At 52.1% G+C, this 23,581-nt stretch overlaps 1 protein-coding gene across 2 annotated transcripts; it reads right to left on the bottom strand.

Moving 5' to 3' along the window:
• Positions 1-268: 268 nt before the first annotated feature.
• On the bottom strand, positions 269-20,925 carry PLEKHO1 (pleckstrin homology domain containing O1). 2 transcript variants are annotated; one of them, XM_085317268.1, is made up of 6 exons: positions 20,216-20,925; positions 19,271-19,408; positions 6,833-6,973; positions 5,305-5,409; positions 2,792-2,893; positions 269-2,278 (listed from the first exon to the last, which is right to left on the bottom strand). In XM_085317268.1, exons 1-6 carry the CDS (start codon positions 20,243-20,245, stop codon positions 1,520-1,522), a joined length of 1,275 nt encoding a protein of 424 aa, XP_085173394.1. In that variant the 5' UTR covers positions 20,246-20,925; the 3' UTR covers positions 269-1,519. The 2 variants fall into 2 exon arrangements, with proteins under 2 accessions (XP_085173394.1, XP_085173393.1); XM_085317267.1 differs by having other exon boundaries at positions 19,271-19,417; positions 20,216-20,924.
• Between the last annotated feature and the right edge of the window lie 2,656 nt (positions 20,926-23,581).

Genomic DNA, 23,581 nt, shown 5'->3' with positions numbered 1-23,581 from the left:
ACTAATTAGAAAAAAATCAGAAATGCTTTTTTGCAGCACTGGCAACTCTACATCAACAACATGAGCTTGAATAGTAAAGCTGACCAGACATAGGCAAAAGTAACCAATCTCCTTTCCAAGGAAGGTCAACCATTAAGAGAAAATAGACAACACCAACTGCAACCAGGAAATAAGTCTGCTGGTTTTAATATTTTCATGGATTATTTGCAATGTAGGCTGGGGAATTAGTTTTCTTTTCTTTCTTTCTTTTTTTTTTTTTTTTAAAAAAAAAAGATGTTACCACATTGGTGTACTTTAAGCCCTGTGAGGCGTCTTAACATCCTCCTCGCTTGTCTTTCCGCTTAAAGGCATGAAAACTGAGCCCCCTATTTAGCARAGTGCTTGGCATCGCCAAGAGGAGGGTATTTGAGCTCCCTTGCAGGCTCAGCTTTCATTTCAGCGGGGCTGTTCTGATCTTAGGGTAACAACAAGAACTCTCTGTTGCAGTCAGATTGGCAAAATCCAAGCRTGTGCACACGTGAGAGACCAGACTCAAACCCGCTAGAACTACTTTGGCTCTTGGTTTCCTGCTGCCTCTTGCACACAACCTTGATTTTTCCATTTCCCTCCAGCTCAAAGAAAAGAGGGGAGGCGAGAATGGAATGAAAATGGAAAAGCCAGAAAAAAACATTCCCCCCTACCACCACCACCAAAACAACCCATATCAGCTGTCTGGTAGAGTCAAGGCTTTGATCCTCTATTTGCACAGAAAGGAAGACATATCGCCGCTAACTCCCACTGCACAGGGCCAGGGGGGTTCCATAAAGCATCAGTGGACAGACAGGGTTAGTTTGAACACAGATTGCATACCTGTTGCCCTCCTTCTGGAGGGCTGTATTTGTACCACAAGAATAACAGCTGCTGACCCCAGAGTTCGTCAAGGGAGCTGTGCCAACACAGAGCCAGCTAGCAGCAGTCCAGTGAGTGCCTCTGACTCGCATACAGCTTGAGGTCAGCCTGAACTTCCAAGCATCTTCAAGACAGTTCCTGGATAATGGGGTCTTCCAAGCATTAGCTGGGACAGATGCTGTTTTGTTTCCAAGAGGACGGTGAGCGAACAAGACAACACTCTTGATCAAGGAGCTGTAACGCAGGATACAGCTCAGAGTTTAGAGCAGCAAAGCCAGGGCTTATACAGCGCAGGAGCATCCGTCTCCATCGTTATGCACGTGCTGCTGCAGGCATGCAGGGGCACTTTCTAGGAACTGGTGCTTTCTTCCGTCCTCCAAGCATGACAGAAGCTGGGGCACGCAGTTCGAAGGGTGCTTTTTAAAAAAGGAGGTATAAACTGAAACAATTTATTGGAACACAGAAGGGTCATCAAGGGATGTGATGGAGGAAAGGAAGGGTTCTAGCTTTGAGGAGCAAATTTGGGTGAGAACAGGCACCATTTTACTCTTTTGAACACTGTAAATAATAATAAAAAAGGACCAAATGGCCACCCTCCCATGTCCCTCCCTCCCAATCCCAAGGCTTGCCTTCACATCATGCTCTTCCTGTACTGAGACTGTGAGCTCTGTTTGGGTTTCAAGTCCGACTGCTGCAGTTCAAACTGTTTGTACAGGTCCCTCAATTCTCTGATCTCCTGCAACACCCTCTTGGCTTGGCTCCAGGTGGAGGAAGCCTCCCCCAACAGCCTCTCTGATTCCTGCAGGATCCTTTCAGAGTCTGACTTGGAAGATGATGAGGATGAAGAGGTGGTAGTGGTGCTGGTGTTGGAATCCTTGGTCTTTCTCTTGCCTTCCCCATAACCCTTCACCTCTGTCAGCAGTTCCTGAGTTTTTTCCAGTTTTAGTGCAACCAGTTCTTGTATCCGGGACAGCTGTTCTGGTTCTGCTGAGGCGACTTGAGCCTCCAGCCCCCTCCTCAGCACCGCCCGGTGCGTGGAAGAGTCCCGTCGAGACAGGATTTCTTCCATGGAGGCACATTTGTTCTTTTCTGAGAGTGAGAGCTTTTTGGGGACCTGTGGAGTATACATGGTCCCTTTGTCAAAGGAGTCGTTGCGCTGCCCTGATCTGTCCCATGAGGTCACCTCCCGTCTCGGGAGGCTCCCTGTCCGGCCTTTCTCTGACTTAACGTTCTCTGAATCTGAGCGGTGCCGGCCAGCAGTAAGATGTGCCACTGACTTATCCAGGTCCACCCGGAAGCTCTCTTCACAAGTGCTGTGATCCTCTGGAGAGGCGTCTTCCTCCTGGATCAGGTCGAGTGTCAACATGCCATCAGAGGTTGAGGTAGATGCCTGAAGAAACAAGAAAGAGCTGAGTTGTCACAGGACCAGGGATGGCTGCGCACTACTTTTGAGTGTCTCTAATACAAAACATGTGCATCAGTTGCACTTGGATGCAAAGATGAACCAGGAATAATAACAAGTGTGACCTGATGAGAGAGGCCCAGGAGCGCTGGTTTCAATGTTTCTAGCTGAGATACGGATCAGCTGCAGGGCCTTGGACAGCCACGCTAACCCACGGTTCAGTTCCCCAGCTGTAGSGCTCTTCTCCGAGAGGAGCTTGAAGGAGCATTTTGTTTTCAGCACAGGAAAACGGGCATCGATGATGACAAACCACCACTTTACAAAAAGGGKTTTGCAATGCAATGGTCTACAAGAATACAGGACTAGGTGTGATGTCCCAGGAGAGTTGTATAACAATTTTCAGGTCAGGCCAGGGCTCAAAACCACCAGATCTTCATACCTACTTCTAAATGAAATAGATAAAAGATACCCAAACAGGTATCTGAAGTCCATTATACATACCACAGCCATCAAATGTCCCCGTGTTGGAGGGCGTCGGGAGTGCTGTATTTTCGCTCTGTCACGTGTTGGGTGTGCGAGGTAGCTGTCCTCTTCAACAGTCACCTAAAGTGGGGACAAAGGCTGATGAGTGTCTGGGAGCACAGGAAATATGAGCCGTTCCTAGCTTCTGTACCTATAACCAGCCAGCTCATTGTAGCAGATCATTTATTCCTCCAGGTTTCCCTTTCTCTTGTGGCCTGGCCATGAGCCTGAGGGTGAACTTCCCTACGTATCTATGGAGGAGGATCTTTTGAAGATTGTCAAATAGGAACCCTAACTGGGCAGATATTTGAGTTGCAGRCAGTGAATCCTGCACTCAGAATTTGCCATTTGCTGCTGGCATCTATTTCAGCCCCACAACTGAAAATAGCTTTGCACTGTGAAATAATTGCACTGTTAGCAAAATTCTGTAGTGCAAATATTTGCTGAACAGGAGGAGAGTTGTGATAAATAGCTGAGCTAAACCTAGCACTGAGATGGCTTGGTACAGGCAATATGTTCCCTATGTGCTAACTCACTGGACTCCTCTGGCTGAGGAGCTGTGCTAGGGTCATGACTGGGAGCATGACCTAACCAGCTGCTGTTACTGCATGGCTCTAGTCCATAATTCCCTCCCTAGTAAGCCTGCCCTGGCACGCACAGGTCTATTAGTTTGTACACCTCCCTGCACAGTGTGGCCAATAAACTGGTCCTGAGGACTGTTGGTGGTCCAAGACTTGTAGCTGAGATTCACTGATCTGGGTGTTTAAGTGAACGCATGTGAAGTGACCTTCTCCTGGAAGGAGGTTTGCAGAGCCACAGAGCCAGCTGGGAACGGAGAGTGGGRATCCAGCCCTCTGTCAGAGCCCTAGATGTCTGCAAGAGTCTCGGAGAGTTTCCCTAGTCTGTCCCCTCTGTGCTCTGATGGATCAGATCTACTGAAGTCATTCCTGACAACTGTCTGTTGAATCTATTTATAAAGGTTGCAGTGACAAAGACTCCTGCAAGCAGTCCACACTGYTGCTTTGGTATGCTGCTTTTTGCTATAAAGCTTTTCCTGCAAGGTTTGACCTTAGTTATCCTTCAYTACAGGTTCTGTGTTGCCATCCATGAGAACAAATAACATCACAGCAGTGGGCTGCCTGTATTRTGGTAAGTTGAATGTGGATGAGATAGATCTGAGATTCGAGTCTAAATTAAAAAGTAGTTAGCATGATAGCATTAATGTGAAATAGTGTTAAAATGGTGTTTTGAACTGCAGCTCTGGTAGCAAGGACATAGCCTTCTCAAAGGAGTTCTTCAGACTGCAATAAACTATGTGGCGATGCTTGCACTGATCTAAACTTGGGCTCTGACTGCTCTAGCTGTGGTTATAAATGTAGACCTTGTCTCCAGAAAGGGGTAGAACTGATACTGCTTTATTCTTTTTTTTCCAGTAGAAACTGCTTTGCATAATTTTGATAGTTACTTAGGAGGGTTTCTTGCAGCAATAATGCTGCCACTTTGGAAGTGGTGGTTAAACTCTGCCTGACATGTACTCATCCAGGCAGAACTATACTGTTCCAGAGAGTTGGTACAGTATTGCTATCACATTGTGCCCTGATGCCTGGTCTCACTGATCCTGACAAATATTCAGGATTTTTTTAGTGTTTTTTTTTTTCACTAAATGGAGAGCTGACTCGTCCTGACAAAAATAGAGGTGCATTTTAGGCTCAAAGCCCTATTCTGAGTTGAATGAAGGCCATACCGCTCTGAGAAGGCTGAATTAAAGGTTTCTGATTTGACCCTTGAACACAGAAAAGGATCCGAAGTATTTAAATGTCCACTAGGCCCCCTTCCTTCCACTAAAGTGGTGGAAATGTGCATAAGGTAAGTAAGAACTTGGTTCTCTGTCTCTCTTGTAGATCGTGATTCACAGAGGGAAGGGGTGGGCAGGATGAATATGGACTGAGGTGGGTTGGACAGATGGTACCATGCTATTAGGTTGCTTTGAAGATAGCTTAGGACTATATTGGTTTCCAGTTAATTCCTTAATTCAGTTCCACTGCTCAAATCTCCTTTGTAAACAAGAGCACACTGTGTGTTCAGCCGGGAGCAGCGGAMAGGAGGAAGGACACAAAAGCCCTGGGAAACCATTCGAAACAGTCCCTGTTTCCTCTGCATCCCTCTGCAAGGCAAGGCTGGGCTCCAAAGTGAAGACACCTTACTGGGACTGTGTTCACTAGYGAAGGGACAGAGCAATGGCAACTGCCCCGTGCCACTGCTTTGCAGTCGCTGCGACATATTAATCCTGTAGCTGGCGGAACTGGGCTATTTCTGATAGGTGTTGACGTCTCTGTTCTGACTGCAGTCTGTAAAAGCTCAGTGGCTTTGCACTCCTTTTAAAAAGGAGATGGAGAGGGTTGCAGGGGCTGCTCCTACTTCCTACGGTCTAAAATATTCACCCAAAATTGTAGTTGAGGTAGTGGAGTCTGGTTCCAGCCCTCAGAGCTCACCTCATCAAGGATGCGGTTTTTAGCACGTGTGATTGCTGAGTTGAGGGCATTAATCCAGGACTCTTTCTCTTCTGGACTTACAGCTAGGAAGATCAGGTTTGGCGCCTACAAAAGAGGAAATTCAGGTCAGTGGCAGTGACTAAGCTCATACAGAGATCTTTCACACTGTCCCCAAAGCAAAGCCACGGGGCCTTTACAGCTAGCTTCCTTTTTTTGCGGGAAAATGCAGAGCAGACCTGATCCTCCAGTCATGCAAAACAGCACTGGTCTACCGCACGCATTGCACCTGGCCTCTCTGCTTCTCGGCAGGCCTCTGAAAAGCAGACCATGATTCCTCCCAGTATGCAGCTTTTCAAACAAAAAGCTGTGTACCAAATTTACTTCCCTCGTGGTTGCAATTCCTCCTTCCCCTTCTCTGCCTTCCCACACACTATCCTAGATTCTGCCCTCATCAAACAATGATGCAGCCGTTCTGTACATCTGCTGCTCACATGTGATAGATCTGCTGCCACCTCAAACTTTGCCAGTCTGGAGTTAGACAGGCATATACAGTAGGCAGTCACAGAAGGAGCTGTATTTTTCATACCTTGGTATGTCAGATGCACACTGAGGGCAGAGCAATTTTGAAAAAATGGTCCAGGATTCTTCATTTTTTGACCCAGATACTCTGTGGTTTTGGCCTCCTCAGCATTTTGTTCAGTTCCCTCCCTTGCTTGGGGACTGTGTAGCTGCTTTCCATTCCCCACCCCGCCCCGCTCTTCCCTTTTTGCATTTCAGTCGTGTTGTAGAATTCTTAGCAAAGTGCAGGGTAGGAAAGCTTGGTCAAGCTGGAGTGACGAGTGTAAAGCCAGCTGATGTGCGTGCATGTGTGTCAAATACTGCTGGTTGCTAGAGACTGGCTCTCTGTCTGCAGTGGCAACAGACACCTCCTGGAAAGTCCCCATCCTAGGTAGCAGTGATCCTGTCCTGGCACTTTTTAGCCAGGGACAAATTCTTGGGACAAATTTTCTTGCAGCTTTTTTGATGCTGCCTGAATCTAGGCAGCAAAACTAAGGAATATCAGCATCACTCCTTCCCTGGCCTCCCCCGTGAATAAACAGGTGCTGTCAGCTAAACCAAAGCTGTCAGGAGTGGCAGCACTAAAATTGCTCTGTCCTCGCTCCTGACAAATGTGCTGATATCTTTGCTGTCCTGAAGTTAGAGTACTCTGAGCTGAAGGGATSCAAAACTAAATACTTGCTCTTGGTTAGTTAGTACACCAGAGGCCTGAATCCCCTCCCAGTAGAAACTCTGCTTCTCTATCCAGCCTTCAATACTGCAATCACTCTCACTGTAGTAAATGGAGATTCATATCTATTAAACCGAGAGATGTGATCTGGACTCCTAGACGATTCGGGCTATCCAGTTTCACCCCTCAGTTATTGCATCAAGTCCAGTGGCTCGTGGGGGCCTTAAGCGGAACACCAAGAAAGGCTCCAGCAGCTATTGGCTTCCTGGGGGCGACCACGTGCGCGGGAGCAAAGCGTACCGTGTTTCCAGGCTGCCTGGAGTGGGCGAGGGTAAATTTGCTGTGGTTCTTTTTACTTCTGCTTTTGGACTTCCTGAGCTCTTCGCATTTCTCATAATCGCTCAGGTCAAACATTTCCTGCATGTTTTTTTCATCTTTTACCTGCAAAAATGAAACAAAATTACAGCCTTGTAAGTGTCAGACATGGGATACAGGCAGGCAATGGCAGGGTTGGTGCTCCAAGCTGGTGGGATGCCTGGCTGGAACTGTTGTCTGCATAGGGAGTTTGAATATAGAGAGTGTGGGGGGGAGTCTGTGTTATGTGGTCGTTGAAATATTGTGCAAGAGTCTTCCACCAAAGACACAACTATAGTAATAGCACTGTTGTTAGCTGAGAAGTGATACACTTGATTTTTGAGAGAGAGAAGCCCATGTTTTCTGCAAGATAGCATTGACTGGAGTCCTTTCCAGAATGTGAGAGAACATACTTAGCAAGATAACTTGAAATCTAGTCTGCTAGGTCAGTTCCTGCTTTGCTACAGATTCCTTTAGGAATCCTAGGCTAGTCACTTAACTGCCTCTGCCACCTCCAAGGTTACTGGGGCTGGACTTAACTGACATGCAGGCGTGAGCTGACTTTTTCCTCTATATTTATGGGCACTCCAAATGAATAGGATTTACACTAGCAGCAAGGAGAGGACCTTGTCTGCTAGGAGGAGAGTCATGCAGAGGGCAGGAGACTGTGGGAGGAGGTGGGCTTTCATCCGCTGATTACAAAGGGCAATCATATTAGTGCTGGTTGCTTTTCTGGAGACAGCACAACAAAAGTTTGAGGGATAAAGATTAGCACTTCCTATTTTTAACCTGACGGTATTACTGAAGCCTGTGCTGACAGCTGATTTGGGGGGTGGATGAAGCACATCCAGTCCCAGATTACTGACACGATGAATATGCCGCATTCCCCCGCTGCTGAGTCCCATCCGTTGTGCAGAGGGTATGGGCAGTCTTCATCGAGACACCGGTGACTGCTGAGACCACAGGTTTTGGCAGCCTGGTTGCTGGGTTTTCACTRCTGGATGGCTAGCCAGGCCCCTGGAGACCTTCAGCAGCCAGGTGATTCACAAAAGTTTTCAGGAAGGAGGAAGGACAGGGCTTGGTTCTTTCTCACTCACATAAACACTTCTTGGCTGTCTTTTATACAGTCATCATCAGCCATTTCACAGCTTTKAAGAAATCTCACCTCTTCCACCTCCGTTCCCAAATGCTTCCTGTATTAGCTGTGGTGACAGGTACACAGCTATAGATAAGTATTACAGAGGCATAGATTAAAGATGTGACCTGCACAGGGTCACAAGGGCTGTGGCTGAGCCGGGGAGGAAGCCAGGGATTTTGATAYGGGTCTGCCAGGGGACGCTAACCTGAAGATGCCCTTGCTCAGGGGACACTTGGAGGTGAGAAGAGAACCCACAGCCCAGCTCTTGCCTGGCCCTGTCTAACTTTTATACAGCCTTCCTTTTCACTGTTACCTTTAATTTGCTAGCCTCATACCCCTCATGCAGCCRGACAGCCTACAATTTCCATGGTAAACATAAGGAATCTAGGTAACTAGGATGAGGGAGAACTTGGTTTCCAATATCCACAAAGGACAGAATTGTAGCAGGCTCAAATCCATGTCAGTCTGTGCTTAATCTGCCTCCAGGCTGGGTCATTACGGGCTGGGATTTGCAATGGAGTTTGATTAACTTAGGTGCCAGAAAGGCAGACAGTGCTGAGTTCTTAAAGCTCAGATTTCTTGAAAGGGCTTGAAAGTGGGGAACACCAAAAGTATTTCCTATGACTTCACTGTAGAACTTAGGCAAAAGTCTCACCAAAATGCTGTAACCAGCCTTCTAACCAGAAACACAGATGAACTGGTGATCTGGCCTTACATAATGACTGCAGTTCCCTCTTTCCTTCTTCCTTCTATCCCCTGAGTTTGTCTCCAGAACTAGGGTGCAGTCACACATACCTGTTCTTAAAGCCCCAGAAGCTATTGCTTACTTTTGCTCAGAGCAGAAGCCATCGTGCTTGAGCAGCTATTATATGAACAAATAGAGAAGTCTCTTGTGAGCACGCACACATCCGTGTCTATATATCCCCCCTGTGTATTTCTAATCGGCTTTTATCTCTCCTCAGTGCCATCCTACAATCCACCTCTTTCCAAGAATCTTGGTTGAATTCAGCCCTGTTCATTTGCAACAGGAAAAGCTGATCCCCTCTGAGCCCCCAGCTGTGACACAGTGGCCGAGGCAGAAGTCCTTACTCCAGATGTTTGCTCATGTAGGTCACTGGGACTTCCCCAGCCCTTCCTCCCTTTCTCAGACACAGTCTGTACTGTGAACTCATGGGAGCTGGAACTGAAATATGTTGCCTCTAGGAACAGCCACAGGGGTCTGCAGACAGAAAGGAGGTGTGTAACTAGTTCAGATAAATGCCCTTGAGGTGCAACTACTCCTTTGAAAGCCTTGGATTAACAAGTGCCAGGGCTTTAACTCTAAGTCCTCTCTCTGGACTACATAAGCATGCGTGCGGACAGAGAGACAGGCTACAAGAGACCCTGGTGCACAGGCAATGCATTCACCAAACCATGGCACATATGTACATTAACCAGTTTTAAAATGCATCCCTGATTAAGAATAAGCATATCTATTTGCATTAAAGGAATGCTAGTTGGTCCCATTTCTGTTTGAGTTTCAGACCACGTAGGTAGGTCCAGCTCAAAGGTATTTTGTGGGGGTAGGTGGCTGTCTGAATACCATTAAGTATGTGGGCCTAAGCGACTTAGGCACCTAAGGATATGTCTGCCCTTCAGCCAGAGCTGAAGCCCAGGGGGAAAGGTAGGTTTGTGCTCGCTTGGAATTAATTCCCTCTTGTACACAGCCTTGACAGCATAAGGAGGTCGTAACATGAATGGGGCTGTAATTTATAGTCATGGGAAGATGGCTTTGTTSTGCCAGCGTGGTGTGAAGAGGTCTCAGCATCAGGCTCAAACGGGCTCCACAGCAGTGGTGTAATGGCAGCGATTTCACAGAAGGATCGCGGTCGCTCCTCACAAGGGGCCTTGCCGGCTGATCCCCCCTGCGCTGGGACTTCCAGGCAGAGAACTAAGCAGCAGAGCAAAATAGGAGGATTCAGTGTGCAAACAGTGAGACTAGAGGGGAGGAAGGTGAAAGGCAAATTTCAGAAGTCCTAGCTAGCTCTTTTTGTCCCGTGTAGGATGCCTCTGTTGAGGCCAAAAAGGAGGAGGGTGGTGGGTGTGAGTTACAGAATAGAGCAACCTCAGAGATGGAAGAGCATGAGTAAACCCGTGCATGGTCCTCCCTACACATTTTCAGAGAGATTGGAGCCATGTAAATAAAATCTTTCAAATCTGTGCTGGCTCTGTACAGACCTAGCTAAGATACTTCTCCTTGCTCTGGGCAGTGTGTCCCTAAGACTGCTGCAAATATCAGTTATGTGGTAAATGGAGCAGGTTCTGATTTGGGAGGGAGCTGCCTTGATTTACACCTGCAGAGAATTTGGCCCAACACCTAGGCAATGGACAGACCTTTGCGAGGATGTTTTGGAGACTTTTGGGAGGAAGTAGCTTCAGGTGCCAGTTCTTAGTGGAAGGGAATGAAGCGCAATTTGTGTCTTCCTAAGGGGGTGCGAAGGGAAAGGCCGAGGCGATATACTAGCATTGCTCTTCCTTCRTGTCAGGGTGACCTAGCACAGCTCATCGTGGGCCCAGGTTGCTCTGCTTCTGCRAAGCTAATCCTAGTGCTGGAGACTTACAATGATGCTTGTTTGTTTTCTTCCCCTTTGCTGACTTTAGGGCTCAGATTTTCAAAAGTTAGGCATGATTTTACAGTCTTAGATGCCAGACTTGAAACTCCTAAGAACAGGCCTAAATTTGGGGACAGGCTAAGTGTCTCCTCTTAATATAGTCTTCAGGCTGCTTTCCYATCCCCAAACAATTTGTTTCTCGCTCAGTTTCTATGGACAAGAGAAATCACTTTGTTGCTTAGGTCAGATGCAGGATCTGGAGTTCAGCTCTCAGCTGAGCTGCAGCCTTGCTTGGGATCTCGGGAAGATTGTTTAATCCTCCTGCACCACTCTAACTCCCAGAGCCTGGGTCCTGCTGCTGCTGCACAGAACAGTCTAGGTGAGSGTGGCCCTGCCTTAGGTGGGGGAGATAGTTTAAACAGGCTCTCCAGAGTCTACAACMCCTTTAAGGGAGTCCAGAAAAAGCTTTTGCATCTGGTCCACTGCTTCCTCTTTTGTCCACTGCGTGGGTTTTCACATCTGCCTGTGAAGCAGTTGGACCTCTGCAGAAGGCCTGGTCTGACCTGGCCTGGGCTAGGCAGACCCAGGGTCGTTGCTAATGCATATTGTGCTAAGACTGCATATTGTACACCCTCCCATCCTCCTCCCCTTCCAGACCTCCTTCCCTCCACCCCCTGCCTCGGCTGAGCTTTCCCTGTGCGTTCCCTGACAKCAAATGTTACCTGTGAGAACGGGCCCAAGCCAGAACGCCTAGAGGGCAATGGCAGAAGTGCTTGGCTCTCAGAGCCCTCAAGGGAGACATAGGCATTTTGGGGGGTCCTGCTGTCTTCGTTAGCCTTCCTTAAGGTCTCCCCCACTGTTTTGAGGCTGAGAGGAGTCAGGAACCATGTGGCATAGTGTGTGAGGAAGGGAGAGGCCTGCCTGGTTGATTTTGATAAAATCATTCCCAGCTGGGAGGTAGCCAACAGGTTTTCTCAGAGCTGCTGAGTGACTGGTGTGCAATGAGCTGCTGGCTCTCGGGGCCTYGTGGGCAGGTAGGTCCTGCCCTCTTTGCTCCCCAGGGAAGCTCTGAATGGAAAGGATGAGGGATATAAGTCCCAGCACCTACTACTGCCATTGCTGTTGCCTGGCTTTGCTGTCCACATTGCACCTGTCCTAGGAAAACCAAACAGTTTCTTATCCTGAGGTTCAGCGTGGGTCCTGGAAGTGCTTCCACCCTCCAAACAGACCAGGTGGGGAAAGGGAACCTGAGGCTTAGAGGAGGAATCTTTGCTCCCAGTGTCACCTAAYACAAAGCCAAGGCTGTAAAGCAAGGTCCGTTAGACCGTGCATGCGCTAGACCACGCAGTCCGCTCGCCCCGTGCTGGCAGCTGCTCGGGGTTGGGCCGTGCCGCCCAGCCAGCCGTGCCACTGCAGGCTGCTCCGGGCCGGCGGGCAGCGCGCCGCGTGCCCGGCGAGGTGTGCTGAGCCTGACACTGCTGGCGCGTTACTGAAGCTCAGGGAGTGGAGCCGCTGCCCGGCGCTCCCCGCCGGCATTCCTCGCACGCCTCGCCCCGCAGCTGCTGCTCGGCGGGGGCAGCCCGGGGGGACCTGTGGCCCAGGGACCCCGTAGAGGCGTACGTGCTTTGTGGGTGAGAACATCAGCCRTGGCACCCAAAGTACGTCCTCTCAGGGGCTTGGAGGAGTTATTTCTAACCTTCCAGCTCATCACTCCGACAAGGGTCTATCCTCCTCTGCAGATCTGCTGCTTTGCAGCACTCTGGCTGTGGGAAGATCCCTAGCACGGCCGAAGCTAACTGCCTCTTGGATTTCTCGCTGACGGACAGTGACAATTTTCCCCCTTGTCAAGTCGACACCTGCAAAAGCTCTGAACCTCCTTCCTTTGGATTTGGGCTGTGTTCTGGGGCCAAGCGGGGAGGGAAGAGGAAGGGTGCTCGCTGAGTCACAAGGCAGTTTCTGTGGTTTTCCTCAGAGATTCGCTTTACGGGGATTTGCCTGGATAGTTCCCTGTTGAGATGTGACATGGTCAAAGCAAACACGGAAGGTTCAGAAAATCACAAGACACCAAGTGTTAATTTATCTGCAGGACATACAAGAGGCTGAAATGTGGCTCAGGACATAACAAGAAACCCACAGATGCTCAGTAAAGCTGAAAATCCAAACATGGGCAATCTCAGGGGACAGTGTCAGCAAGTGTGTTCCTCTCTGCAGCCRAAATGAAAGTTTCACTTCCTCGAGCTGAGCAGCTCTACCATCCAGCAAGGGAAGGAAACCTCTGCCTCGCTCAGCTGAAACCAGGCTGGTTTGGGAGTCCGTGCTCGTACGCAGCCCTGGCTCTGGAAGCAGTGCTGGTGAGGGAACGGGCTGGTGGCAGAGGAGAGCTGGGTTTGCCCTGTCCCTGACTCCGTATTAGCCTTGGTTCCCCAGCTGCACAAGGGCAGTAACGGGATGGTTCTAATTTGCAATGGGAACCACAAAATGAAATACAGGGATTATTGTGAGAGTCGTAGGTACGGAAAGGGAGACTTGTAAAGCATCAAAGACACAGAATAAAATGGCCCGTGTGCAGYGCGATGCTGCAGCTGCTCCACTTTTTCCCTGTCCTTCTCTAGTGCCAGTTCAGGTGCAAGTGTGGAGAGGAGGCAGGGTTATGGAGTGTGTGCGGTCACCGGCACAACAGGACCCCGGCTGGGGCCAGAGCCTCCGGACCTCAGCAGAATGGAAGTGGCAGTGCTCCAAGGTACTGCCTCCCCGCGCGCGCACCTGCATCCGTACTGGGAGGTTGCTCAGTGACCTGAGCAGCTCAAGGGCATGAGCCTCACCCGGCCTTCTCATCGGCAGGCGGCTGCTCCGGGCTAGCCAGGGGCCAGCAGCGGAAAGCTGCTCCCCGCTCTAGTCCCTCGCTCCAAAGAGCCGTCGGCCAGGACGCGCTGCCAGAAGCGGGTACCCAGGGAGCTGAGGGCCCTGAAGCAGCCCCCGTGCTAGAACCAGGTGCTCTGCGTCTCAGTGCTAGCCTGATTCTGAGTCTGCGCTGCCTGGGTACAGATCGCCTCTGCTGGGGGACAGGCAGCCCGGCTGTGTTGTTTCAGCCTAGCTGTTCTTTCACCCCCGATACAACTGTGCTGGCTGGTGTCACGGAGGCAGAAAAGGCTTTTTGCTGAAACATATCCCCCAGCTCTGCAAACTGTAGAACGGAGCTTGTACCACGGAGCAGGGGGGTGGCAGAGCAGGAAGGCAGAGGGGGAAAAGGACGGCTCAGAAGGCAAGAGCGGGAGAGAGCTGGATGGGGCAGCAGGTCCCAGGCCGCCCTTGGGYGTCCGAAAGCCGATGGTTTATTACYGGCAGCACGYGYGTAATGCTCAGCACGGACGCAGCCTCCCGCTGTGGGCACAAGTGCAGCGTGCGTGGAAACACCACAAATACGTCGCGAGCCCCAGCACACGCACCAGCCGTGCACGCGAACGCCGGACTACACGCGTGTCCCCCCTTGCAGGCAGCGAGAGGCAGCTCTGCGGYGTTTGATGGTGCTGTAACCAACGGGCAGCGAGAACAGGCTACTTTTCAAGCACTCTTGTGCTAATTGAGTCGATGCTTTTGGTAGCAAACAAGAACAGGCTTAAGGAAGCCCCAAGAAGCATTTCCTCATTAACATCTCGTCATCACAGAGTCGGTTCGCGCTGCCTGGACAGCCCTGGGCTTCCTGAGAGGAAGTGGTAGGAGCCCAGCTGTGTCTGCCTTGGTCTGACTGCTATTCCCAAGTGCAGAGCAATAACAAAGCTGTGCGAGGAACACGAAAACAATTACCAGAAATTTGGGGAAGGAGGGGGAAGGGGAGCGGTGCGGCGGAGAGCGAGCGGAAAAGAATGCAAAAATAATACAAAGGTGTTCTGCGTAGCGGAGATCGGTTCCCTTCGGCACATCTTGCCTTGCGTGTTTCTGCTCTGAGCGCTTTTTTTGGCTGCTGACCAAATGCTAAATGACGAAGGGTTTTTTGCCTAAGTTCACGGAGTTCGGCTTGCAGCAGGGGCACAGATCTCCATGCAGGCTTGGAGCCCGGGGCTGAAAAAGGGCTGTGAGGCCCAGCTAGCATTTTGGTGCGTGGTTGGAAGAGCAAAAGGCTCTAGGAGGTGTTAAGGGTAGAGCAAGTTGCACAGCTTCCAGAGGCTGATGCCCCAATGAAGGGATGCAACTCAAGAGCTCTCTCTGCRTTTTTCAGCTGTATCAGCTGGTCTAATAAAATATAATTCCTCTCCTTACAGACTTGGTTTCCACTGGGGGACATAGGCTTTTGTCAGGTGTTCACATTTCCTCCTCACCAAAATTAATAAAACAGGGCTAGAGCCTCAAACCTGCAAGCCCAGGTCCTAGGTAAGCAATAAATAAGCGCACGGATTCCCAGAAGGTATCAGTGTGGATACCGATGGGATTTGGGTAATTTGTCTCTGCTTGTAGGAGCTAGGCTTTTGGAAAACCTATCCAGGAATCAGACTGGTGCTAAGYTCAGAGCAGTTCTACTGCCCCACATTGTTTTTCTTGGTATGTTAATACCCATCCTGAGTTGACATTTTTCCTAAGGGATCCCAAAGCACGTAACATGAAATTCTCCCTTCCTAGGCACCTTGTGCGCAAGRGAGATGAGTGCCCTTACTAGCCCTGCTTTGCAGATGCAGAAATTCAGGCAAAGATAAATAAATGTCTTGTTCAAATTCATTTAGTTAGTGCATGGCAGAACTCGGCGGGAATGCAGGAGGCCTGGTATTTAACTCCTTCTTCTGCTGTGCTCTGAGCTGACAGCGAGAGGCCAGGAGTCCTGGTTTACCCACTGGACAACCTGCCTTCCCTTCTGGAGCAGCTATTGAGCTTAAGAGGAACTGACAAGAAACATCAAGATTAATATGTGAGTTAACATGTAAGCAATAGGGTCTAGTTTMTCCATCCACTAAATCCGCATTGCTCCAATGGCTTTGATGGAGCAAAGCCAATTTATAGCAGAGAAGGACTTTGATCTTTTGCTGAAACAGACAGTTGAGTCTGCTCTCCCATCAATGGTCAGACTGCAGAAATCAGGCCGAGATTCAACCTGTGTAGTGGCTATATCTACAAGAGTTTTCTAGTCACATCTCTTCAAAGTTTCCTCTATTTAATTCTTTCTTTGGCTGCATCCACTGCCCGTCCCATCAGCCGCACCGGCAGTGATTCGGAAGTCAAGAGGCCTTTCCCCGTAGCAGTTAAGAGCCTCTCCTACAACTCATCAGCACAGCCCCCAGCAGTGGCTCCATTTTCTCTGCTGGGCATAATCTGGTCTGTGAAAACACAAAAGCAGCTACATCCTGTTCTGCTTGACAAATCCCAATTTATTAAGCTATCTGTGGGAGTTGCAGGCACCTGCTTCCAGGAACGCGAGTGTGCGGAGGGTGGGAAGCGGAGAGGAAGCCTCGAAGCGTGGGGAAAGGCTGGGCTGCTGGCTAAGGGCCTCCCCGGAGCAGACCTGAGCTCCCGTTGCTATTTGAAGGCCTGGCTTTGCTAAGGAATAAAGGCCCAGTGAGTACCAAAAACCTGCACCGCCTGTTGGAAGACGTGGCTGTGTTTGAGCAGCAAGCCTCGGACATGCAGCGAGGCAGGCGCTCGCGCCAGGCACGTGCCCTCCGCCCCTGCGAGCGCACCCGAGCGTTCACCCGGACGGGCAGCGCCGCGCAGCATCGCGTGCCAGGTGCCTGGAGCCACCTCGTATATCGAGATTCCCGGAGACGCGGGACCCAGCGACACAGGCGTATTCTTCCTTCCCGCAGGCACAGACTCACTTCAGTGCACACACACACACAGCCAGATGTTACCTCTGTAACCACATTGCTGCACAACCACAGATTCTGCCATATAAAGACAGTTGCAGTCACTGCTGCTGTTATTTATGGTCTTTCACACACACGCGTGCGCGTAGAGCCACAGCACCAGCCCAGCGGCATGAGCGTTAGCTCTTCCCCGGGAAGAAATACATGCACGCTGCCGGAGATGAGCGCAAGTGCTCCGTGCCTGGAGCTAGCACCCCCCTGCCCAAACTGCCTCGTTGCTCTCCTGGACTGGGAGCACGATGCAGCCACTTAGACATATCTGGGAGAGTGTAGGACTGATGGACGGACAGACAGACATGTTTTTCCTCATGTGCTGGTGTTGGTTTCTGTATGAATATGTTCTCCTGGAGAACTACAAGCTTTGGTTTCCTGGGCCTGGTGTTACCCTGCCGAGTGCTCCCCGAGGCAGCCCAGCCGGGAGGACGGGCACTGCCGTGTCCCCACAACTGCTGCTCGGGTCTCCCGTGGGCTGGAAGCTCTCTGGAAGCGCCGTTCTCCCTGCCTCCTAGCGAACGCACTCTGATGAGGTGCCTGAACTTGGGCAGAAGGAATCTGGAGCCCGTGGGCTCAGCAAGCCTGTGCAGCCTGGTGGCATTCAGGCTTCTGTCCCATTTGTGGGGACAGTGACATTAGGATCCCCACTGCCCTGCTCTCCTATGTGCTTCAGTGGGGCCAAGTTCTCCCTCTGCCCACCCACATGACTCAGCCCCTGTGATCCAGTGGCTTGGTCGCAGCAGGGAGGGGTGAGAGGGACCCTGAAAAGTTGTTGTGTCTTTCTCTAAGCCCCCCCAAACCATGCAAGCACCCTCCCTGCTAACTGAGCTGTCATGTTACGCACTCCCCTTGCTGATACCGCACCTTCACACCTGCACGGAGAACCATAAAGCATCCCGCTACCGCTGTTAAGCATCTGCCCAACCCGCAGTACGTTTACCGTTATCGTAACCTGCCGCTGCTGCGGGCTGTTCCCAGTCCCCTCCTGCCGGTTCCGAGTGGGATGGGACAGCGGATGCAGCCTGATCAGCGCAAGTGGCTCCCCTATATGGTTACTTAGAGAAGTCCTGGTTCAAGAAAGCGTTTGTGTGCAGGCTCCGATTCCAGCCCAGTTCACTGGGCTTAAGCATACGTTGGTGCTCAAGCGTGTGTTTCAGCGCTGCTTTGAATTGGGGCCCTAATGCAGGAGAGCGACTGACCCAGGTGAGTGTAACACCAGGCAGCAGGTAAAACCCTCCCAACCATGTAATCTGTCTGTCTGGCAGTTTTTAAACTCCGAGCTGTGGCCCCAGGGGTCTGCGAACTGCTTGTAAGAGTCATGCAAGACAAGCAGGCCTGCTGTTTAGAAGTACGTATTATACAGTCTGCATTACTACTGGAAAAATTGGGGAGGATCACAAAGTGAGAGTGCCAGCCACTCTCCACGTACTTCCCTTCATGCATCCATCCTTCCATCTAGCTGCTCCCATCCGTGAATGTATCTATAGACTTGTCATAGATTCGCTATCATCTGTCGGCCGCCTCTCACCCCGCTCTCGGTTTCGCTGTCTCTTCGCCTGAGCGTTTCGAGGGCCCCGCGCCCCCACGCTGCAGACCACAAGCATCTCCCAAGCGCCCGGCTCCCGCTGGTTCTCAAGTGACAGATCAGCGGGAGAGAGCTGCGAAACGCCGACGCGCAGCTGAGCGTGACCTGGACTTCCAGTCTGCTTTTAGGCTATTTCTCTGTCCTAATAACCCCCTACCCAGCCGCACTTTGCCATGCTCTGTGATTCAATTAGCCTTTAAAACAAATTACCCTTCCCACTCGGCATCCTAGTCTCTCTCCGGATCCTAAACTGATAAAGCTGGGCCGGGTGCCGAACCTGACGGCCCCCCCGGGCCTGCAGCCCTCCTGAGACAGCCGCCGGTGGGAGGAAACCCCCGAGACGCGGGCTCGGGCCCTGGGCTCGCTCGCCCCGGCCTGACGCCAAACAGCCCCCCGTCTCTTCTTGCAACGCGCGGCCTCGCTAATGCAAGAGATGAGTTTTTAAAGAGTAATCGGGGGGCGGGAAGGTGGGGAGTGCAGTCGCCCGAGGGGTTTCTTCTTGATGAATTTGTCGAGACAAAAACTACGGGGGAGGCTGTGCAAGGACAGCCTGATCGCAGCCTGCCCGAGCCTGCAACGCTCAGCCGGAGAGTCGCATCCAATTAAGTTGCGTGTAAACACGGCACRAAACCCCGAACCCCAGCCCGTGTGGAGCAGAGGGGAGCGGGGAAGGAGAGGGGGCAGCTTCTCCAACAAGGCATTGAATCCGTGGTTAAATTCTCCCTGGGTTCTTTTATGGTTTGGTTTGGGGTGGGGGGGGGAGAAAAGAAGAAAACAAGCGATAAGGGACGGGTACGTGGCTCGATTCCAGTGGGAGACCACAGTTATTTCCAAATAGAGCAGTGCAACAGCTGAGAACAAGACCACTGTCAAACTTAATGACAGGGGACAGGCCCAGGAGGAAGCCGGCCCTGCCGTTTCCCGTGGCGAAAAGAAGGATGAGGATTTTAACTCTCGCTAAGCAAATCCTTTCATGTGTCCAGAGCTGGGAAAATGTCTCCCAGGCAGAGCCGTCTGGGAGAGTCGCTGTTTGAGCCTGGGTCTGGAGAAACGCAGGGCCGGACTCGAGGAGCCCCCCGGGGAGAAACCCCCTTCCCCGCGGGGCCGTGGATGGGCCGGGGGGTTTGGCGGGGGGCTCCCCCCACCCCCTCCGCCGTGCTTTTCAAATGCAAAGGGAGATGGAGGGGAGGCCGGGGGGATGGGGAAGGGAAAGGAAACGGAGCCTACCTCCTTCTCCGAGATGTAAAGCTGATCTCCCTTCAAAACCACGTAACGGTTTTTCCAGATTTCCCTAAAAATGCCTTTCCCGCAAAATTTCCGCACCCAGCCAACCTTCTCAGGCTGCGCAGACTGCTGATTTCCATCCTGTTGCCCCTAGCACAAAGAGAGAGGGGAGAAAACGGGGGGAAACGRTGTTATTTACGGTTTTACACTGCCGTTCCTCCTCCTCCCTCTGTGCCCAACTTTCGCCTCCCCTTCCCCCAGCTYGCCCCTCTCTCCACCCAAGCTGGGACCCGGGTGCTTTGCCCGATTCACTCCACATAGATTTTCCGCTGCGGATACAAAGCAACAACAATAATACCGGGGGGGGGGGGGCGATGCAAAAAGCCCAGGCACGGTTTCACTCTATGCATTATATAAGAACGGCTGTTGTGTTATATTCCCCTCGTATGACACGCGTTTGCCATTGGAAAGAGGGTGTTGCAGAGAATTTTAACGAATTGTTTTTTTACTGCAATGAAAATTGTGGTTCTGAGCCTTTTATGAACAGTTAGTGCTAGGGGCGAAATCTATGCCTGGCTTTATATTTGAGATTTCTTCATAGAGATGAGCTCTGTGAGCGCGGCGGACGCACACGCGCGGCCCCCGGGAGGCACGCAGCGACAGATAGCCACTGTCTCCGTATTTTATCGCTTCCTTATGATCGAAAATGAAATCCGCCTGACTACATCTCTGCACGCTACGCGGCGAGCGGTATCCCCTGGCAGATTCAAGGGGAAGGAGAGAAGGGGAGATGGGTCTGGTGGTGTTTTGATCTGGTTGGGGTTGTTTTTTTTTTGCAGAGCGAAGGATTGGCGAAAGCGGGGGGGGGGGGTCAAAGCTAGCAGCGGGAAATGGGGAGCGAAGCCCCCCTCCCCAAAACACCCCCGCCACGAGACCGCTTCGACTCACCCTTTTTGCAGAATTATTCTTTTTCATCATTCCCCAGTGAAGCCGAGCTGGAGGGCGACGGGGAGGAGGAAGGGAGGGGGGAGCAGAGAGGGGCTGCCGGCGGCCTCCTCCTCCTCCTCCTGGGGAGAGCGCGGCTGGGAAATGCGCAGGCTGCCTCCGCTCGCTCCCGCGCCGTCTTCCCCCTTTGTAGATCAGAGAAGCTCTCTAGTTACATGAAGAGCAGCCCGCCTCTGTAACGCATCCTTAGCCACGCCGCCACCGCATCCCCCCCGGCAGCCAGCACCGCCGCCACCATCACTGGGCTCCGGTGGGCTCGCGCTGGGCTGGCCCGGGCTCCCGAGCTCCATCTATAGCCGCGCGTGCGTGACGTCTGGGGTTCACGAGACAGGGCGAATCGCAGCCCACGAGGGTTTTCCTCTTTGTTTCCGACTCGGTGCCACCGCCGCCAGCGTGTGGCTGGGGGAAGTAGGGGGACGAGCGCGGCTGGCCTCACCGGGGGCCGCGGGAACGGGCCGGATAGCGTCGGAGGCCCGCGGCCGAGCCGCCTTCCCGCCCGGGTCACCGCGAAACTTCCCGGGAGCTGGAAGAGGGGCCAGGTGGCATCGGGAGGGTTTTCTGCCGCGAAAGCGGCTGGGTAATTCGAAGCGGAAACAAAGAGCAGGCTGCAGAGAGGAGCAGGGAAGGGACCCCGGGAGGGCACCCCGGAGGAGCGGTCCCTTCCCAGCAGTGAGTAGCTGCAAACGGGGACCCGCGTCGCAAAAAGAAAGTGAAATGCAGATGCACCGCTTCCCAAAAGTGAGGGGGCRCTTGTATTTTTTTTCTTTAGTGACCTTTTACTGCTTATTTGTTCTCCCCCGTCATGTTTCATCAGGTCCTGCAAGACCAGAACTATCAGAGTGTGGGAGTGAGATCGTAGACTGGATTATAGAGAGCTGTGTAAAAAAGGAAGGAAGACAAAGAAGGGGAGAGATGGTTCTGTCCAGAGAGGGGGGGAAGGAGGCTGATGAATCAATCGATTGATCAGTCGGTTGCTTTATGGCGAAGATCCTCCATTGGAGTCCGTAGTGTGGCACACACCCACACTTCGCTGAYTGTAGACTGTGTTTTAACCCAAGTGCACTGGAATTAATGCTTTGAGAATACTAATCACGTGCTTGGGTTGTGCTGCTAACATCTCTCAAAACATTTCCTACTGGAAGCACAAGTAGGGGTTGAGCACCTGGAATATGAAACATTTTCAGAGCTTTTGTGGGTGAGGGGCTGGCAGTTTTGCATCCTTTCTTCTTCAAACACCAGTATTTCTGTCGTGCTTTCCCTGGGATGCGCTGAACAAACACCTGGAAGAACGCAACAAGTTACCGTCGAAAACAAATCCACCTCCTAAGCGGCTCGGAGCAGGGCTTGCGCTTTCGTTCTGCGCCGTACGCCGCAGGGCCCAGGCCGGAGCTGGAGGCTGCCTTCCCTGGGCCTCCGTTCTCCCTTCTGTACCGGGAGGATAATGTGTTTAGACAATTTTAGCATGGAGTTAAGAAGTGGCTAAMCACTGCTGCCCTTATTCTCTTTGGTAAATTCAGTGGTATCAAGTGCTGGTGTGGTTTTTGCTCACGGAGCGCTGGGGTACGTGGATGCAGCGTAACGTCTTCCTGTGGAGCGGGGAAGGGCCACAGAGATGACTAAAGAGGCAAAYGTCCGGCGCGGGCTGCAGAGATGGGAGGCAGGTCCAAGGTCGACAGCGACGCCGGCCCGAGAGCGCTGGGTTACCGCAGAGGGGCAAGCCTGGAGAGGAGGGGGATGCGCCGTGGCAGAGGGACGGAGATGAGTCCTGCTCGCTGCGGCAGAAGTTGGCTCTCGAGAGCCCCTGGTGCAGTCTTGCAAGGTTTCTTGCTGCACGATGCAGCGCACGTGCCAAATTGTTTAATAACATTTTGCCTCCCCACCGGACCTGTTGTTCCTCACGTCCTGTTTTCCGCAGCCAGGTCCGACGGAGCACGCCAGAGGTGGCTGCGGTCCAATGCCAGATGGCACCATCCCGGCAGCAGTAGGAGAGCTCTGTCGTGCCCTTTGAATCAAACCCCGTGCTGATCGGGGCCCRCTCGCTTCCCAAATGACCTCCTTGCGGGACCGTGAGGACAGCCCAGCGMTGACAGTCATGTGCTCTTTTCACCTGGCTGAGATCTGGTTGGGTAGAATTTGTCTCAGGATCGTTTGGGGTTTTATCAGGGATTTTTGTGCCTGAAGAGCTGCAGTTGGATGCCTAGCGGGAATTCTAAAAATGCATGGAGAAGATGCCTCACTCCCACCAAAACCCCAGTCTATGGTGTGCCCTAGATACGCAGTTTCCTCAGCCATCGGCCGAGTCAGATTCCCTGTTGTCACATACGAGTTTTCTAAACCAGCTGCTGACATCCTCACATTCGCCACAGCCAGGACACCCACCGCCACCTAAGCTGCCTTTGCAACAGCAGCCGCACGCCGTCGTCGGGAGGCCGGCTGCACCCGCCGCGTCGGGCTGCCGGCACAAAACTTGTTTTCATCCCGTTGCATTTCCACAAGTCGCTGCACCGGGGACCAGCGGGTATCGGAGCTGCAYGCTCAGCCGTCGCTGGGCACGTGCGCAGAGATCAGAGGAAAGGGCGGTGGGTTGTTCCTGCTCGTTTCTTCCAATCCTAATAAACCCGTGTCCAGTGGTTCCCAGTAAACAGCCCTTCCTGCCCCCCCAGCAGCAGGTGATGTAAAAGGATCTTTGAAAAAAATGTGAAAAGCTTTAGATGTCGTAAGTCTCGGTGGCACTTTTAAACCCATTCTCCTCTTGGGGGGATGATGTGCAGGGCTCCTCGGGCSATCCCAAAGACAGGGAAATGCAATGGCCTGGCGGCGCCGAGAGCCAGGGCCGCCGAGGGGAAGGTCTTCGGCCTCTCGGCAGCCCCTCGAGCCGCTGGCCTGAGTTTCCGCGGACGCTGATGGCCCTTTGCGCCGCTCATCCGGCAGTTGTACCTCCGGCCGCGGAAGTCACCGTAGAGCTGCCCTGGGTATGGCAGCCGCACACGCTGTCCAGGGGGCACGTCTGGAGGAATTCAAGGCGAGGAGGAGGAGRATGAATTCAGCTCAACCTGAAATCCTCAGGCTGTTTTGGAGAACACCGCGGGCGTAGCTGGTTGAACAAGCCTGCAGGCGGTAGTACGACAGTGACTCACGTTCGTAAAGGATGTGACCAGTGATTCAGATCTGGAAACAGAAACAATTTCTATGGAAGGAAAGGAGATAGGAAGGAGTCCAGCTCCCATTTCCCTGCTTGCAGTGGGCAGTCACACTCCCAGCAGCGGAGCTGCCCCTTAAACGTTGCCCACGCTGGATTTACTGGGCCGG

This window comes from Rhea americana, unplaced genomic scaffold (assembly GCF_003343005.1).
Source record: "Rhea americana isolate MKP2758 unplaced genomic scaffold, rheAme1 scaffold_493, whole genome shotgun sequence".
NCBI lineage: Eukaryota > Metazoa > Chordata > Aves > Rheiformes > Rheidae > Rhea > Rhea americana.
This window is presented reverse-complemented; position numbering and strand designations above follow the sequence as displayed.